The sequence below is a fragment of the Thermobia domestica genome, chromosome 11, assembly GCF_964235325.1.
Source record: "Thermobia domestica chromosome 11, izTheDome1.hap1.1, whole genome shotgun sequence".
Lineage (NCBI taxonomy): Eukaryota > Metazoa > Arthropoda > Insecta > Zygentoma > Lepismatidae > Thermobia > Thermobia domestica.
This window is the reverse complement of record NC_137464.1, coordinates 210,690,504-210,711,089: the sequence shown is the minus strand read 5'-3', so window position 1 is coordinate 210,711,089 and position 20,586 is coordinate 210,690,504. Positions and strand designations below refer to the sequence as shown.

At 35.3% G+C, this 20,586-nt stretch overlaps 1 protein-coding gene across 1 annotated transcript; it reads left to right on the top strand.

Annotated features, from left to right (window-relative positions):
* Positions 1–251: 251 nt before the first annotated feature.
* LOC145664701 (ankyrin repeat domain-containing protein 40-like) lies at positions 252–19,399 on the top strand. The gene is made up of 3 exons (XM_081731562.1): positions 252–409; positions 13,499–13,827; positions 17,718–19,399. The coding sequence occupies exons 1-3, from the start codon at positions 285–287 to the stop codon at positions 18,068–18,070; spliced, it is 807 nt and encodes a 268-aa protein (XP_081587688.1). The 5' UTR covers positions 252–284; the 3' UTR covers positions 18,071–19,399.
* Positions 19,400–20,586: the final 1,187 nt, after the last annotated feature.

Below are 20,586 nucleotides of genomic sequence, written 5' to 3'. Positions count from 1 at the left end.
CCTAACCTAATCTAATATAACGTTATATTATGTATTCAAACGAAAATCAATAGAAAGAAGTGGTGTCAAAGACACTGGACCCCCTTGACGGAACATTGACCAAAGTGCAATTATAGCAGCTATGACGATTTATGTAAACTTAAACGTGTATCAAACCAATAATGAATATGTCTCCTTTGGGTTAAGTATTAGTTTGTCATAGAGAATAGGGGAATTTTAGGTACGATTTAGGTGAATCTTCTTTTCCGTGTTGGCTCACTGAGTAGAACAGAATTATTGGTGGAATGGAAAACACGAAAGTGTTAGAGGAAACGCTAAGGGAAGCATCGTGTATGGGAGATGTTGAAGCAGTAGAAACATTGATAGCAAAAGGAGTGAATTTAAATTCCAAAAATGATGTCAATGGCTGGTAAGTGTAATACCAAAAACTAATGAATATTACATACTGTAGAAATTGTTGATGGTAGGGACAAAGGAGACAAAAATTTTGTTGAATTTCTTCTTCCTGATATTGATTAACCACATACATGTCAAAAGATGCCAACTGAGTTTACATTTGACACACATATGACAGTTCCTAATGAAGCCCATGTATAATTGGCAGGAGGTAAATTAGGTAGAGTATGAGGCGTCGCTTGAGCACTTTCAACCCAAACACGTGTTCAATTTAGTGTAAAGCACTTGCGATTCACTTTTCAAGTATTGCAAACATTACTCGGAAGCTTTGTATTTGGGTCAAACCAATATAATGTGCTGACCACATTGAGAATATAAAAGTAAAGTAGTCCTTTGTGCCACAGAGTAGTTGCAGTATTTTCAGGCTGGAAGACGAAATTTTTGCCATGTAAGAAGAAATCTATTGCGTTTACCCTAGAAAGGTTTAAGAATTCCTCGGGGTACATTCACTTTAAAAGGACTTTACCGTTTTGAGTGTAAATACTGAGTCCGGACATATGGCATAAAGACTACAGTGTAAAAACAACCAACCTGTGTTAGAAAACCACGAATGCTGCCTAACCAAATCAGAGCAGAAGTGCAGCAGGGAGGCCCGAGCGGTTAAGGAGGTGGTACTTCTGAAGTTGCGTTATTGATGGTGAGCATGTGCGTAAACGAAGATGTCGATAGAAACACTAGGTTTATTTTTTTAATTTTTCTATATCAATAACTTCGTGTCCTCGAAAAAAAAAATACCTTTCACTTCTGACCTTTGGAGTGACATTTCACATCATGATGTTTATATTTGAAAATAGGGTAGGTTTTACTTTCTCTAATCTTGCAAATATAAGGTCTCCAGTGTTACTTACTTCACAAAATATAGCTGAGCGAGTGAAGGGTGTTAGAAGCCGCGCAGATCTCGTTTTCTACCTTTATCACAGACGAAAACAAGGTACTCGATTCTGGAGCCATGAAACAAGTTGGGGGAGATTCTAAATGCCATCCTGAAAATGTAACTGTTTCTTTATTTTCATTGTGTTCCTACATTTGCCATACTTCTACTCAGTTTCATTAATCTATGTAGCTCCTCAAAACGTAATAATTTTCTCTTCGCCAACACAGGTTGTTATAAAACTCACAATCGCAGTATCTTCTGACGTCACCATGCCTCCATTCAAAATAGTACGTGCCAAAAACGCACAGCTTCTAACACTTAAAACTATCACTTACACTTTTATTAGCACGAATTTCATGAAAAATAACCAAGTCATCTTCTCTTTTCTGTAAATTTTACGTCTTTCACATTTCTGGACGTACGTTCCGGTACTTAACCCTCCCCCCCTCCCCAAAAAGTAATAACTAACGAACTTAGAGATGCCAAAACAAACAACAGTTGCAATTATTTTTCATATTAGCGATGTGTCCAGACTTCTTATTAAAGTATTTTGAAGGTACAGATTAAAAATATAAGAATCACTGTTTGAAAATTTTATGGCTAAATTAGCAACTTTACTTGTCATTTGATTCAATGAATCGATTCCTAAGGAAGTGTTTTTTTTAAAAAAAAAAAAACATCAGGACAACACTGATAAACATAGGACGACAATGCCAACTCCCTGTCATAACAAAATTCTAAATTTATCAAAACTTGAAATATGCAGTCTATAAAATAATAATAGGTAAATCTATAGCGTTAAACACCACATTTCCCGACTGCTAAAAATAACACACGTTAAACAATGAAAAAACAGAAGCAAATTATCAAAACACGGAAGCCAAAGTAGAAAAATAAACAGAAAATAATGAATGAAAACTTGAAATAACGTTAAACTACACAAATGATAGCAGGGCAAGTGCACTAACCCTCCGAACAACAATTTTAAAAGAATACTAAAATTTTTTATACATATTTCTGTGCATTTTAAGCTCGTTGCGTGTGGGGTTCGGGGAACTCCGGGAAGGGGGATGAAGCGGCGTAGGGCCAGTATGTTAGTTATGATCCTGTCATTTCAGTGGCGTGAATGAAGAAAACTAAGGAGAAACCTCAGCCAGGATGGCTTGCCTGAGTAAGCTGTTATGTACATATTTTCGACCGAGTGTTCCCGCCAGGAATCGAACCCGGGACCGCTTGCTTCAAAGGCAATATTAAAATTAATGTGAAGTACGAATAACTTGTAAAATTATATACTTGAGGAGGAACAAACCGCCATATCTTAAAATCAAGCGAAAAACAACAAGAAATAAAGGGTTAATGTCGGAGAGTAGGTCCAGAAATACGTAAAATTTACAGGAAAGATTGTGAGTCGTGAAATCCATACAAATTCAGTAGTTTAATGTGTTATTTTGACATGATAAAAGCTGCGTATTGTTAGTACTATTTTAAGACATGCTGACGTCAGGCATTAAGAGTGTAATGAGGCAATTAGTTAAAAGATGGCAGTTGTACGTGACTGATGTGACATTTCGATTTTCAGTTTTCTAACAACGTATGTTGGTAAGTAACAGGAGTTATTATGTTTTGTGAAGAGGTATAAATTATTGAAATTGGGTGGAAAGCGCGATAAATGTAGGACAACCATAAAAAATAAAGAAATGGAGAAACATTTACATATTTAAATGTGAATATCGTAGTGATAATGTGAATGTAATTGCAGTTTGTTGTGATAATACATTGTGAAAGCAATCTATTGGCCAAGCGTTCCGTGTGTAACATTCTGACACTAGAAAGCTAAATATTTTAAAAATCAAGGATATATATATGTTATATGTATATATGATATATACGAGGGTCATTGCAAAAGTCATGGCAGCTATTTTTTTTCTCGAAAATTGTAAAAAAAAAAAAAAAAAAAAGTATTGAAATATGCAAATGGAAGGTTAGTTCATTTATAAACATTACATGTAGGGAAATGGATGAACACATACACACCACCATAAAGATACAGCATGAGAAAAGAGACGAAAGGAAATTGTCGTTTCAAACGTGTTTTACTGTCAGTTACAACATCACACAATAGTACAGGGCAGGAACACGTACCTGTGACATCTTAGAGCCCCTCGAAGTAGTCCCTCAAGGAATCCATCACACACTGCCAACGCTGTGGAAGGCGCCGAATACCCGTGGCCTCACCATGAACGAATCTTCGGATCTCACGCGAAGCGACAAAAATTTTTTCGTCTTTTTTCTCGTTCACTCATCTCCTTACATGTAATGTTTACATATAAACTAACCTTCAATTTCAAAATTTTATTATTCGTTACCATTCTCGAGGAAAAAAATAGTTTCCATGATTCTTGCAATGGCCCTCGTAAATATTTTTTCGAGAAAGCATGCGTACATTTTCCTATTTAAAAAATAGAAGGTTCCAGGTGTGATCTCTGAGAAGACCTTACAAGTTAACTCTATTTAATACAAACATACGAGTTTGAGCAAACAGTTTAAAAGGAGGTTTAAAAACCGCCTTCTTTTAATACCGAGTTAAAAATTACCTGGTACAGAAAACAACCCTTCAATAAACTGAAGCTACTTTTCAGTGAATTTGACTTACATATTATTTAAAAAATACATTTTAAATAGTAACTAATTAAGCACCTTAAATATAACTAGTTTATTCCTAGAAAATGACTAAATATTAAACCGGGAAGGGGGATGAAGCGGCGTAGGGCCAGTATGTTAGTTATGATCCTATACTAACTGTACTAACTGTACTGTTAAATCGTTGTCATACACGTATACTAGTATCACAAAAATGACAGTTTCTTTGTTAGTTTTGTAACACAATATTTTACACAGGAACCTCTGTAAAAGTATACACCACTTTGTGTAAGTCTTGAATTCCAATTTGCGGAGAAGAAATTATTTTTCTAATTTCATTTAAAGAAACCACCCACTCTTTATTACCAGTTGTGTTGGAGTCGAATGCGATGCTCCAAAAGGTGCAGGAAATATCACTTTCATCATTTTCGTTTTGGGGGCCGCGGTGGCTCAGTGGTAGAGCGTTCATCTCTGGTGCTTGGGGTCCCGGTTCGATCCCAGCTCCCGCCAAGTGAACTTTGTGGTGGACAAACACCGTGTGCGTGAGTTTTCTCGGGAGTCTCCCGTTTCCTCCCACTTTCTTCATTCCACCATTTCATTCATTACTCATCATCACCGTCTCCTTTAGCCTAACCGGCATACCGTGGGACGTAAAACTCAAAGATTTCATTTCATTTTCGTTTCAGACGCCCGACTAGCAAGTGCAAACGTATTTTTTCTTTGTGTTAGTTTTGTCACTAAACAATTCCACCATCACGAATTTCTCTGCCTGCAAATCCTCTTCACTTATTTCAGTACCTGAAGGAATGGAACAGGATTCAACTTCATCGCTTGATTCGTCGTTAGAATCTGAGTAGACATTGCGAGATCCAAAGACGAAACACTTTTGATGGAAGAACAAGAGGAAACGATAAGAGTTTTGGGTGGGGAACTAATAGTTCTTCCTACAGTAAGAGAGGTTTTGTCATTGCTGTAAAACAAGTGGAGCGACTTCAAACCTTCGCTTGGTGCAGATTCTTTCAGCGTTCTTTGAGTACCGGCTTGCAGGCTTGAACTTTTTCCTTCGCAACCAGCATGTAGCAAACATATCTCATTACTTCATTGGCATATGCCATAAAGGAATTTGCTTTATCAACATTGTACTTTTTTGAACGAACAGCATTCCAAACTGATATTTTAACAGTCCTGCCAACTCCGTCAACTGATCCTGTGCCGAGGGATGCTGCGAAGAAGGACCAAGTTGCTGTGATGTACAAGTTATAAGAAAAATTACTCTCAGTAAGCCTATCGTACAGAACTGACCCCGGCGTCTAACCTATTTCACGTTAATAATGCTCTGAAACTTATTAATAATTTAATTCCGAAGGAGACATGAAATGCTCACCCATCTCTAGCTAATCCGTATGACACTTATAATGAGTACCCTCAAAAACCGCGGTTGGGTTTACTTCTAATGTTCATGTCGTTCAGACTTAAAATTATTTTCCAATCTTATGAATTAACAAAGAGAAAACGCATAAAACAAAGATGTCACACCCGGAACCCTTATTTTACAATTAATAGTATCGTCAGAGAAAAAAAACAGACGTTGACGTAGGTTGACGTCATAAAACACATTCTCACGTATTATGCTGTTAAAGTAATTACTTGTTTTCGAATAAACAAAACTTCTAGCAAAATTTGGTTCCGGGTGTGACACGGACAGATAGATCACTAAAAGGCGTAAATTTTACAATAACTCGTCTCAATTTTCTAAAACTTCAAGGAGAAGCAACCATTAACACAAAGACTTGCCACCATACTGTTTTGAAGGGAAACAAATAAATATCTGTTCCACCCAGCGTTCCCGAATCAACCTTATTTTTCTTCGATAACGCTGACCTTCCACTATTGTCATACAAACATGATTAAATCTTGAGAAAATTATTCGAAGTTTTAAATTTTTAGGTTGGTTCTTCAAACGAGGGACATAAACCTTCTGTATTTTGCTGCTTAAATATTATTTGGACTAATTTGAATTTTTAGTGTGACAGGATTACTTTTTGCTGGATTGGTCGTTATCAGAGTACTTATTCACACAATGTTTAGGTAAATAATCTCAGTCAATATGTTAAGAAAGCAACTACCGTAACGTAACCTAGTGCTGTTAGTGACATCGTCGTTTACGCGCATACTCAGTATCGCTGACACGCCTGCTACCTACGGGCGCACCCCCTCGTTCCTGCTCGGGGGGCCTCCTACTGCGCTCCAGCCCTTACTCGGTCAGATAGCGTTCGTGCTTTTTAGTGGCTACCTAGCACACGTTACATTAGTTTTTATGTGGTATTTCCGACGCAGTATTTATACACAAAACGGTGGAGTCTTCTTAAGGTGAATATACATAAAGGAATTCTTGAGAAACACTTTCTAAGATAGCGACAGCGAATTTCCTGATTACAAAATTTTAAGAAATACTGGATCTACTCTGCGGCACAAAGACCGAAATGAAATGTAATTTGGTTAATCTGGTTCAGCAAGCATGAAACGCTGAAAGTGAACACTGATGAATAAAGTTTCCGAACATATATTAGAATAATTTTCCACCTGCAATCTAAGTTGATTAGTGAAGCTTCCATTCCTAACAAATAATTACCCTAAATATAGTAAACTTTTGCGATTATAAAAAACATGGTTCACTTTGATACAATCCGCCAACTATTTAACGAAAGATCGTATCTCAAAATCTCACTTTTTCAGACATAAAGAATAAATAATAATTACGTAGACAGGAAAGCCGTTGAATATGTAATAACTCGTCACCTATTTCATATAATACAGTAGTTCCCAATAAATTCTTTTTGAGGACCTGTTCATTCCTTCACCAACATGTCGCGAACCCCGTAAAATCCCAAATCGATTTCGTCATAAATTAAAATTCTAAGAAGCACTTACTGAGTTGAACATTGTTATTTACTTACCTAAACATGATCTTTTTTTATTTTTATTAATTTAGTCTGGTGTTTTGTAAGGTGATGGCCGATCACCAAATAAAACAGTCATTCAGTAAAAGCCGACATTACCAGTGATGATGTTTTATTATGCATACAATATTTAAAGTAGAATGCTAGGAATACATTTGGGAGGTACATACAGTAAAACCTGTCAACTTAGCCGTCTGGTTTGTTTTGAACCTGTATTTTCCGAAAATACATAAGTTACTTATTAGTCTGTAAGTTGGCCACCTGTCTATCTTGGAAGTTGGCCGCATTGAAGCAGTGTTTATTCTTTGATGATAATGGTAAATTTATCTTCGTATCTTGGCTACGCAAATTACCGTTTCGTTTTCTTGACTCTTTCGTATTCCAATATGAGAGGCGGATGTTCTGTATTTGTGACTGGAGACAAAGAAACATGTATTCTCATGATTTGTTCTTGGAGGTCAATGGCTAGAACACTACCCTGATAAAGGGGTAGTGAAGGAAAATGTGAGTAAGTAAAAGTACGTACAAGAATTCAGGAAATGGTTGTACATATTTGTTTACCTTGGTAAAACCATTAGCTATATCGGCTCCTTTAATTAGTGGGGAGCTTCAGTAATTCCGGAAAATTCTCAAGGTTCAAGTTATCCATCTCAATTGTGAACTATTAGCACCTGACGGCTTGTCGAAAGGTAGCGGAGGTTTAGAGACATGAATCCCCTTAAGATTTTCTCAAAACCTCTTTTGCTCCGAGGGAAACTTGTAACTCATTAACAAGAGGTAGTTAACTACAAAATTAGAATGTACATATATGCCAATAAGAATGAAAGAAATACGTCTAGAATGAACCACCATGTATAAATTTGTTATTAATAACTGATTCGCTATTTTTTGAAAGATACAGTATCTGCACGAAATATTTGTCACTGTTTAATCAGTTCAGATGAACGTTTCTTACTCTACAGTCAGCAAAAGAGCGATTTCCGATTTCGGTGTGTATGTGTTCAGTGGAATGAGACGTGTTGAGTTGATGAATTCATAATGGATTCAAAACGTAGAAAGTTGAACGAATTGTGCGTAAAGAAGAAAAGGAAGCGTTAGATTTGATACATAAAGATGTGAGTCAACGCTCAATATCTGTGCAATTGGGGTATCAAAATCTACGGTAGGGAACATTAATAAAAACGGGACTCAATTATTAAGACCTGGGAAGAAAACCGCGATAATAACGGGAAAAGAATTACGATTGCTTATTAAAATTTTACAATCAAATAATATTAGGAACTCTGTTCTAAAAATACACCAATCACACTTATTTTCTGTAAGTTGGTCACTTTTCAATGAAGCCGATAGTGGCAAACATAGACAAGTTTCATTGCATTTATTTTATGAAAAAGGCATGTTGAGTAGCTTTAATTCTTAGTGCGATAAATGGAGTCTGTCCTTAGAGTTCATTATTTCTGAAAAATTAGGTTCGATACTGACACTTTTACTGTAAAGCCGATTTCTTGTTTTTCATATAAAACAAGGTTGAGAAAGTTTGTTCACACCGATATGTGGTTTCTAAAGGAAGAAGATATTTTAGTTCCTTTCGCCAAGTTTTCTGAAGTCCTTACGAATAGTTAACCAAAAGTTGGCTAGTTATACATCGCTAAAAACACTTTTCATGTTACTACAGCACGATAAGACCACTAGTTGATCCTGTTCCTCTTTTGAGAGGCTACGGATTTTGTCTATTTCGACACAGTTAAATGGATTTCGAATCCACCAGTCATTGGGTATGGGATCGGGAAAATATTCCCTAAAAGTGGTTCCTAAACTATGAAGATGATTGACCATTTTTTCCTTTACCCGGTGAGGCAAAGTTGCACCAGAAGATTCCAAGAACTGTTTCAAAGTAGGAAAGATCGTAAAAGATCCTTTATCGATCGTTACTGACCAGATTTCACAATTTACCATAGCACTGACTTTGTCTTTAACTTAGAAAATGTGTATATCGTTTCCTTATAAACTAAAGTTCAAAAGATTCAATTGTTCAAATATATCAGCTAGGTAGGCGCTCATGTACAGCCAAGAAAAGTCATTGAGAAAATCAACGTAATTGCTGTCGAGAAGGAAGATTCGGACCTCGTCTCTAAGCTCAAAAAACCTTGTCAAGATTTTACCTCGAGAGAGCCAACGCACTTCAGTATGAATAAGAAGCTGCTCATGTTCACTATCCATCTCTTTGCGTGCTGGATTGAAGAGGTTGAGTTTTTATGTAGTTTATAATTTGTACAACCTCATTAGCGTCTTCTGCAACATTTCAAAAAACTTTTGGCTACTAAGGCTTCACGATGAATGCAACAGAGTGTCTATTTCATGTTAGGAGCTACTGCTTGGATATGTGCTCGAAGTTCTGTTTTCTTCCCAGACATGGATTTTCTACCATCTGTTGATAAATCCATTTTGTTCATGAAATATCGTGTTTATTAAAATAATCGGTTACCGCAGAGAAAATATCATTTGCTATTGTGTGAGGGACTTCACAAGGAAAGAAAGTTTTCAAATAACTGGTCTTTCTATACATAACGAACAAAAACTGACATTATTGCTGTTTTTGATGTCTTTGCTCTCATCCAATTGCAGAGCAAACATGTCATACATACTAAGCCTGATCACCAATGTTTCTTCATTATTATTTGATATTTCAGTTATTCCCCTTTGTACAGTATTGTTGGAGAGCGGGACTCTACTGACCAATTGAGCGGCTGCACCACACATTCTTTTGCACAATATTATAGCTGCCAGGAGAATTAGCTCTTCAGTAACAGTACGAGCTCTGCCACATTTTGCTGCAAGCTGAGAAACTTCATAAGAGGCAAGAGTTGTATTTTCATTCACATTTGCACCACTATGCACAGCCATCGCCTTTTCGAAATATTTTTAGTTCTAATTTTATTGTAAAAAAATCTAGTGACTTTGTACTCAGGGTACTTTGTCTCGAGATGTCTACGAAGCTTTGGAGGTTTCATGCATTCATTGGAGAGGACTTCAAAGCAAACAACACTGAGGTTTTGGGCTATCCTCTGTCCTAGCATAAGAGAAACCAATCTCCAAATAGTCTGAGTTGTACTTTCTAATTTTGATTGCAGGCCTAACGTTGCTTGTATAAGGGTTAGGTTCACACAAACTCACCTGAATTTTACTTGGACCAGCTGCTTCGTCCTTTTCCTCTTGGTCTGCAGGCGTAGACCTATCTCGTTTTAAGAAGACACTTTTTAATCAACGGTCCATTTTTTAGTACAGCCTTTAATTTTAATACGGTGTCCGACAAAATAAATCTTTATAAACTATTGTAAAACACACGGCACACATTTGAGAGAATTCCCAATGCCACGAACGAAATTGTGTTTTGTACATCAGACCAATTTTACACTACTTTGAACATGAAGCAAGATGTAAAGTAATTGGAGGCCTGGAGTAACTGCGATGGTACCTTTCTTGTGTCTACTACATGTGTGAGGATACCGCACTGCCCAGGAATACTAACAATTGATATTTTCTTGTCATAGATGTAATAATAATTACTAATATTATGTTGAATGTCATTAATAAATATTATTATTAATAATAATTAAATTGCGTTGAAACAAAAACACATTTAATAGTGGCGATAAACATCAGTATTAATAGCAGTAATAATAATAATAATAATAAGAATAAGAATAAATACCTATTTATATAATAAAAATCCGGGAATTCTAAATTTTAGTTGACTAAAGTGCATTAGCAGTATAATGTCACGCGTTAACTCTGTGCAGTGGCGGACTTGGGAAAATATTCTGGGGGAATATTTCTTAGGAATTCACTGGTATGAAGATTTTGAACATAGACATGAACATTACATATGATTGCATATTTTGTTTTAGAAATCCTGCTATTGTGGCGATTCCTTTAATTCGAAAGTTCTCCGTAAATCTGCTACTCAACTACTGACTGTGTCACTGACCTTGTGAAAATTATGCTAGCCTTAAATTTGCCATTCGTCCCGGAAAATCCGGGACCGTAACAGAATCGAGATCTGAGTCCCGGCGACCCGAAACTATTTCTCGGGACGCTTAAATGTCCCGGATTTCAGTGAAAAAGAAAAGGAATATTATAGTTGGCTTTTTCACAGGATTATATATATAAATATTCTCTTCAACTTCTGAATATGGCAGTTCAAAAGTTAAAAAAAAAAAAAAAAAAAAAATCATGCTGATGTAAGCATAGATGCGAGTTTTTGAGAAGCCGTTAGTTTGTTAAAAATAACAGAAATAAAGTAAAAATTCAACGAAAGAAGTTCTTTGAAGATAACAAAACGTATGAAAGGAAACATCATACATTGAATAAGCTAGAACAGACTCTGAAAGCCACGAAACGTGACAGATCCTGAGAAATAATAATAATAATAATAATAATAATAATAATAATAATAATAATAATAATTATTATTATTATTATTATTATTATTATTATTATTATTATTATTATTATTATTATTATTATTTTGCTTACCGGGGAGGGGGAAATTATCAGCTTACATTTGCTTTACTAGGGAGGAGAAGGTCTACTGAAACGACTAAAAATGTGATTACGTAATACTTGATCAACTCTTATCTAATGCAAGAAAGAAAATTAGTATATAACACTTCTTTTCATTTTAAGCATTTCAAAGATTCTAGTAATTTAGTAGCGTTCAGGATTTTCATTTTTGAAATATGGCAACCCTAATATATGTCAGTGGGCAAATGTAAACAGACACATAGAAACAAGTGAAACTGTTTTCGAAAACTGTACAAATAAGTTTTTCATTTGAAAAAGAGGAAGTATACAAGTTGATACCTGAGGAGGAGGAGTAGGCCCTACATCTACTGTTAAAAGGTACGTCTGGTGCCCTAAGAATTAATATCGATTTGATTAGTTTTACTAATACACTAATGTTTACTGAAGGCTAGCTTAAGATAAAAGCTAATTTCCCAACAATAAGTTGCGGACCACCTTTTGGGAACTACTGATATAATAATTATGTGGAATACATGATCAATTATTGCATATTTAACTTTTTCCACCTCTGTGGAATTATATTCCTTTCTTTGTCTGAAAAAGTGAGATTTTGAGATACGATCCTTTATCAAATAGTTGATGAATCATATCGTACTGTACATGATTGTTTATACACTTTTCCACATACATTGCAGCTTGTGTTGAGCTGTAATAAATTGATACTGAAAACAAAACGTATATAAAAATTTACTTCATTGACATGGACTTATGTTCGGAACCTATACAAATTCAAAAGTAAATCCAGCCTATTAGACATGTACCGCCAGGGAAATACACTAACGTACAGTAGAAACCATCAAGCGCGAAACGCACAAGTAGCAGCGACAAGCCAACCCGCGCAAACAGAGGAACAAAGCAGTGTGATAACCACGTGATTACACATCTGTAGCAATCACAGTAACGAACCTAGTAGAACTGATAGTTTCTCAAGACCGGAACTAAATCGCTGAATCGAATGAAATGAACAAATTAAAAACTTGCTGCCAAACTCTAGCAATTTACAGAGAAAGTAATTTAAAGATTTTTTTTTCAGGTGCTATAATTCTAAGTAATAACGTAATAATAACAAGATTAATGTATGCGTCATTATCATTTAATCGATCGCAAGAAGAAGCAATTACATAATATAAACCATCTTTAATATCATACCCAAGGTAATGTAGAACTGTACTGTTGCGGTGTTTCCGTACACCTTCCTCAGCAGATCAGGCAGCTCACTGACATTCCATCTCATTTTCCAGTAAATGGAAGAGTTTGTTTACAAATTATCTCCGCATCATTAATTTAATTCTCTTGTCTTTCTTTTCACAACACGTGGTTGTATTTTGTCAATTCTCATTCTCTTTTTCCAAGCGTAGCTGCCATGTAATGCAAGTGCCTCCTTTTGCACTATTTTGTTAATATGATAATGTAAATTCATTGCACTAGAATCTTTCTTCGAAATTATTAATTACTGTGAAAAACTTCTGCAAGAGTTCGATGAAGTCTTACGTAATTTTGCTCACTTGTGTCAGACTCTTTGTAAAGATGCTGTTATAATCCGAAATCTGTGTTAAACGTTAACTACTGTATAAATTGAATTTCGATTAGTCTCTTGTAAACGGCGTGGCACAAGTGATAGTCATTAACAGTTTGATCTCAGGCCATGTAAGTATGTCGTGGACAGCAATCGTGTTCGTGGGTATTCTCTGGATTCTCCCGATTCTTACTTTCTCGTTCTTCCAATTCTTCCATAATAACTCGTCTGCTTTGCTGTATAGAGTATAAACGTGAAACATAGAACTGCAGATTTCATTTTTCAGTAATATCGAATTCTTCCTGTATCGCTTAAGTTCGTTACTTCACCTATTTTACTATTTACCTTTTAATTGGCAATATGATCAATACATATACTGGCTCAATAAAAATTCACTGACTATATTTTGTTTACTAGGGTGATTGACTTGAAAGTAATCTTTTTATTTCTTCAATATTTGTCTTCTAGGACTGCATTGCATTGGGCGGCGAAACGCAACAAGAAAGAAATAGTGAAAGTGCTCTTAGCGAATGGTGCTGACAAAGACGCCAAAACAAATAAAGGTGAAGTTCCAGGTTCTCTTTGTACGGACATAGAAATTAGCAAACTTCTTGGAGTAGAGAGTAACGCATCGACGCCAGCTGACAGTCCTCCCCTGCCAATAATTCCAAATTATTTAGCTCACCCACCTTTAACAGTTGATTTGAACCAGAAAGTTACTTCATCTTCCTCATACAATACTGCAGCCACAGTTGGGAAAACAATCATGCAGCACAATAATATGAACCATAATGATGGTAAGTAAGAACTTGATGTAAGTAAAGATGTTTTTTTTTAAAGTACAGGAATACCTTGATTAATTTGCTTCAAGGAACTTCCACGTTATGCAAAAACACGTTGTTCGAAGCCAATTTACAATGGATTTGAATTGAATTAAAAAGAAAAACCAATTCTACCTTTGTGCCCGGTGCTTCTTTTACTTTATGGGTTTATTTTCCTCTGTAGGGTCAGTGAGGGTAATTGAGCCACTGCCTATGGAGGGTATTATGCGACACCTCACTGATCTTCAGTCACTGTAGGTAAATACAAATTAAGAGCACAGGCATTTAGTAACATCCTTCACAATGCTCTGTCTACATTAAGTTTCAGTTTACAAAAGTTCGGATGTACGAACTTCTTTTTAACAAACTCATTCAAAAAAAAAATCCTATCATTAACTTTTATATTTACTCGTGCAGTAATATCACTGTTGTAAAATCAATGGGTGTTGGTGGAAGTATGGTAGGTCAGCAGTTATAGGTTAAGTTGAATTTGTCCCTTTTGCTTTCGTTTCAGTTACTTTTTTTTTTTTTTTTTTTTTTTGTATCTCACTTTACTTATATGGGGGGTAATTATGAGACGCATCTTAGATTAATGTATTTGATAAATAACTGCAGACCTACCTTATTTTGTTGAAGATAGCCTAGGCTGCATATCATATCAATATACTAAAACGTAAAGAAGTAGAAGTAGCTTAAGTTGTTTTTAGTGAACAGCCTAGAACGTAGTCTAAATTTTTGTAACCCGAAACTATCTAATATAGGCTATTGGCCTATAGACCTATTATAGTCAACTCACAAAAATGTTAGAATAACATCAGTAACTATTTCCACTTCCTTTCTTAGTTATTTTCTTGTAACTCAGCCAAATATTTGTATATCTTTATATAATAAACAGAAAATAATGAAGACCTCTTTGTCTCACAATTAGACTCCTTCATATCCCAATATCACAAAGCTGGGGACAACTAGTGTCTCATAATTACCCTTTTGGAGGGAAATTGAGACAGAACAAATTTGACATTTACTCATGAAGTTTTGAGATAACGGGAAATTTCTTGGCAGCAAATTGTTAAACTGCTGCCTAGGTCAACTGCTTTCAAAATTAAAGTAAGCTGAATAACGTGGAAAAGTTGTGAAATCAGTCTCATAATTACCCTCACTGACCCTGTTTCAACGCACTCGGGGAACTTGGATACGGACTTCTTTTCTGCTAGCGGGGAAGTACTAATTTGGCACTTGTACTGTTTATTGCCCTGTAAAAATTGAAATGGCGCCAGTATTGCAAACAAATACTTTATATGGGACAGTTTTATTTTTTACAGGACAAAAAAACACTATAGGATGCCAAGTTAGTATTTCCCAACGAGCGTCCAATACTCTCGAGATGGTTTAAATGTAAAGGAAAATGAATTCACAAAAGAAAAGTAGTACCGCGTACAAAAGATAGATTTAGTTTTTCTTGTATTAAAATGTACCCTACAGCATCTATTAGTAATTAAATTGAATTTGTTCATCACAAAGGTTTAGGATAAGAAATAAGTTTTAAAAAAATAATAAATAAAATAAATTATGAACTAAACAATAAATATTTTCAAATGTGTAGAACTTGTTTTAAAGAAGTAGTGTTTCTTCGATCGTAAGTGAAAACTTTCGGTTGTACAGTCAGCGACAAAAGGTCTTTCCGTTTGATGAAATTATTTTCGTAAATAACTTCAGAATGGAAGGATAATTTGAGTACAGTTTTCAGTAAATTAAAAAGAGTATCATTTTCTGTACGTTCCAGCCATACCATCGTTATTCCCAAAATAAATTTTACCAAACGGAAAGAACTTTTGTCGGTATCTGTACATCTCAGAAAAACAAAATCTCTAATTTATTTTAGATTAAAGCTAATGGACCATGAATTTTTAACCATTTCGTATTGTACAGAGGACTTGAGAAGAAGGCTTCAACCCATTCAACATTCAAAACTCATAATTTTTAGTTCAAAATTTTATATATCGTTGTAATACGTATCATAGCTTTTTTACCGTAAATTGAAACTTCTACTATATATAACGGGCTGAACAGTTTGAAATGAATTTTAGAGCATAGTTAGCACCTATCTTAAGCTGGATTTTTATCTTACCACTTTTTTAAAAATGCGTAACCTAAGCAGGTTGGGGGGGGGGGGTAAAACTTATGTCAAAAATAGACGGTCTCAGGAGCTGCTCAGATAAGATGAAATTCAGTATACAGGTTCAACATTACAAATATTTGACACTGTGTCCCATCCCTTTCGAAAATTCCGCTTGTAAGGGATGAAGGGGGAAAAGTTCTCTATATTATTTTTCTTTCAAATTGAAATCGACATTGTCTTGTCGTCACGAGAAAACGGCTGAATCATTTGAAATGATTTTTTGAACTAAGCACTTGAGTCGGGGTTTTAACATGTCAGTTTCATAAATGCACATCCTAAGTAGGGAGGGGTGGTTAAAAGATGTGTCAACAGTAGAACCCCTAATATTCGGAAGATGAAACTTCATATATAAACTGTTTATGAGAAATAAGTGGACACGTACCCCAGTGGTTTAGAAAATTCCCGCTTTTCTTTCGTATGTGTGTGTGTGTGATTGGGGGGAAGAAGGGGTTCTACTTTAAATAATATTACAATTTTAAGATGAAAGTAACTGTTATTCATTACGAGAAAGTTACGACAAAAGGAGAAAAAATGTATTCAATTAACTTCTTTAAAAAGATAAATACTCGCTATGTAGCTCAATACAAACTTTTTGCAGTTAGCAAACCAGTAATATACTCAACACGTGCATATTTTTATTTAGGTTTGCAGAAACATAACATAAGCAAAAGTGATTTAAATTTAAAAAAATCGACTAAATTATTTTTTAACCATATTTTTTTCAACTCTTCAGGTGAGTCTATTTTTGCAAGTATGTTCCATACACTCAATAAGTAAACAAAATACCTCGTTTTTTTAGATTTAAATTTGATTTAATCACTTCATATTGTACAGGGGACTTGACGAAAAAGCTTGAATCCATTTAACGTTTACTACGATCAGTTTACTAGTTTATACTAATACTTAACACAGCCTTTTGACTGTAACTGGAGCGTCTATAGATAACAGGCTAAAGCGTTTGAAATGTATTTTTTAACATACTACCTATCTCAGACTGGAAAGTCTTCATTAAAATTATTTGAACACGTATCAAAATTGACGTTGTCTGTCTTATCACCGGAAAACTACTAAAGCGCTTAAATGAATTCCTTGGCTGGACCCCCCCCCCTTTTTTTTTTTTTTTATAGAAAACTTCTTATAGAAAATAACACCTGTCCCAGCGTTTTCGAAAATCCCACCTCTAAAGAAGAAGCATTTCTGTAATATTTTACTTTCCTGTTTTGTATTCATAAAATGATAAAAATGAGAATGGTTGAACCTTCAAAATTGATTTTTCAACAGAATTAGCACTTGAAATAACCTGTGACCTGGATATTTATCATTAGTCTTGAACTGATTAAAACGTAAGCAATATACCCTAACGGAAAGAAGAGGGTCTAGCCATAAAACTGGGACACCTTATAAAAATTTACAGTATATTCAGTTACGCATATGTTTTTTTGTTAAAATATCCCAATTAATTAATAAGTCAACACCGACCCAAAGTTCCTACCAATTGAATATTGATAACTAAAGGGGGATTTTTGTTGGTATTATTACACAAATGATATTAATTAATGTTTTGGAGGGAAACCGGAATATTCAGCGTTCCGAACAATTCTTTTGGGATAGGGGGACAGATTATGTAAATCTGGGACGCCTGGGAACCCTAGACGTAAGACTATTTAATATTTTTTCTTTGTTTTAGAATTGGTATTGAAAGTGCGAGTGGCGAACTCAGGTGATCCTGATTTTATAGAGGTGGAGTTGCCAAGACAGGAACTGACATATTCTCGGTTGCTTCGAACGTGCTGTGAAGAGTTAGGAGTCAATGTTCAACATGTGGTGCGAGTGAGGAAGTTGCCTGATACCATCGTGCGCAAAGACAAAGATGTGCAGCGATTTCAGAATTTTCAAGAAGTAGAACTAGTGGTAGCTAGTACTGTGTCAAAACCAAATGGTCTCTTAACTATGATGGGCAGTAAACTGGCTGGACAAACAAGCAATGTCAATGGTTATCAGCCAATTTCGTTGTATAAAAACCAAACTATACTCTATTGATTGTGACCAATGTTTGTTACTTAGAGATCCGAATAGTTAGTTATATATAAGACTCAATTTTCCCATCTACGAGGTGTGAAAAGTAATATTTGTTAAATCGGACTCCTGTAGAGAGTCCATGTAAGGAATACTTAATTTAGATTTGTTAAGAAAACACTAAAGACTTACGTTTCTATTCTTACAATATCTGTTTTCAACCTAGAGGGTAAGAACAGTTGTGAATGTATGTAGTGAATGCATATGTGAGAAGGTACCAGTAAACTTGAAAAATGTGTATTAATTTGGAAATTGAAAAAAAAAAAAAAAAAAAAAAAAAAAAGTAAAAGAGTGAAGGCTACGTCTACAAAAGTAACTGTAACAATTAAGTGGTATGGGCAGCGTAAATTTGCCTCTTTTTCTTCTTAACGCTCGCGAAGAAATAAATGCTGAAGTAGATTTCGCTAAGAGCAGTTTTCTTGAAAACTCGTTTGTTTAACTCAAGGCTATTTTCAAATAACGTAACACCCTCTTCTGTGTAGAAGGGGAAAGTTTAACGTTCTTGTATCTTCATCTAGGGGTACGGTGGCTCAGTGGTAGAGCGCTTACCTCTGGTGCAATGGAATCCCTGGTTTTATCTCCAGCCAAGTAAGTTTGTGGTGGACAACATCGTGTCTGTGAATTTTCTCGGGATACTCCCATTTCCTCCCATTCTAATTCCGCCAATTCTTCCATCATCATCATTCACTTGCCGTAATCATTCGTCTCCCTTAGCCTAAAGGATATAATCGTAGGACGTTAAACAAAGCTTTCATTTCGTTTCATTTGCATCTTCATCTGTTGCTGCAGAATCGTTTAGAGAATAGCGAATATTTGTAAGGTTAAAAGAATGAAGTAGAACTTTCGTTAAAATGTTACGTTCGTTCATGATACTCCAATATTATGACCAAGGTGGCGTAAGTGTGAGTGTGTTAGATTTTGTCAATATCTTGAATTGATTGGTAACTCTACCGGGCGTACAACTCTGCCGTTTGACATTATTTGCGTACTTTCAGGAAAGACAAAGCTTCAAAGCAGATGGAATATGTTAGTTAATGTGAGGGGAAACTTGTAGTCGTTTGGGAAGATACTCTGGTACACGAAACTCGGAGTGAAAATCGTAGTTCTTAAATAACTTACTACTTCAATAATGAGATGCATTCGGTGGAATCTGGACCATTGTCAGCTCGAAAAAGAATAAGTGAATGTATTACAAGGATTAGTAATCATGTAGGTATCCAATCATGTTTTCGCTGTACGTACTGAATATGTAGAAATTCGTCCTTATGCTCATCCACTGTCTTTCGAATTAAATCCTTGAAAACTTAGGCAAATCATAAATTATCTTCTCCCCATCTTGGTTGAGGTTATCGTCGTCCAAATTTAAAGATGTTTATTGTGTGAAATTATTCAAAGGTATATCTGTTTATTTATTATTATTATTATTATTATTATTATTATTATTATTATTATTATTATTATTATGTGTGTGTAGCGACCGAATGCATCTTTTGTGTTTAAGTCGCAGTAAGTGAAGTGGTAAGTATAACAGTGTATTTGGTCGAATAAAGTAATAAACTCGAATAATAACCCATGCTACAAAGGTTCGTCTAATGGACGTCCTTGTGTTCTGTGGATGTGAAACGCGAACCAGCAAGACTGTAAGGAAAAGGATCTATTGTTAAAAAAAAAAAAAAAAAAAAAATGATGGCGTAGAAATGCTACGTGTATCATGGGACGGCCAGTCAAACAAAGGATTCTACTCGAGGAGCTGAAAATACCTGAATGCCTCTCTTCTTACATACAGAAGAGAATATTACTGTTTTTTGGACACATTGTAAAGCGACCTGAAAAAAAATCTAGAAAAGACCATCGTCGAGAAGAATATTGAAGACAACAGACTTCGAAAGAGGACCATAGCCCGTTGGATTGGGCAAGTGAAGATAAATCATTGGTATACCATTGCAGAATGCTCTGAAAATCATTGGTATACCATTGCAGAATGCTCTGAGGATAGGCAAGGACCGTACAGGATGGAGGCGCCTCATTGTAACTAAAACTTAAGACTTGTAATGAGGTCACAGCGTTCAGTCATGAGTAACTATTGATGATGATGGTAACTTTAACAAAACGTGCAATCATACGTACGTAGTTTTCTTAGATACTGCAATCAAGTAAGTAATAAACTATACTGTTAATCATTTCTGCCTCAGCAAATCATGTATGCAGAATGTTACGCATTATGTTGAATCGTTGTTAATGTTATACTTCGAACGAGATAGGACTTTTTAGAGAAATATATTAAGTACATATGTTTTCATCATTTAGTGAATTATGATAACCGCATTATTCTACAGCATCTGTATACGTGTTCTTAGTGTTAAAATCAAACTATCCGTCCGTTTAGTGAGTCGTTCTTCTTGCCCAGTTCTATTCTGCCCGCGCAGAATTGGTCCCCATATCGATTTTAGAAGCTACCTTTTCGTTCTTACATTAATTGC

Excerpts from the sequence above, each read along its gene's own strand:
- LOC145664701 (XM_081731562.1), top strand. The coding sequence starts at position 285 with ATGGAAAACACGAAAGTGTTAGAGGAAACGCTAAGGGAAGCATCGTGT. Across the intron at positions 410-13,498 it reads AAAAATGATGTCAATGGCTG|GACTGCATTGCATTGGGCGG; the intron begins GTAAGTGTAATA and ends TTTGTCTTCTAG. Across the intron at positions 13,828-17,717 it reads TAATATGAACCATAATGATG|AATTGGTATTGAAAGTGCGA; the intron begins GTAAGTAAGAAC and ends TCTTTGTTTTAG.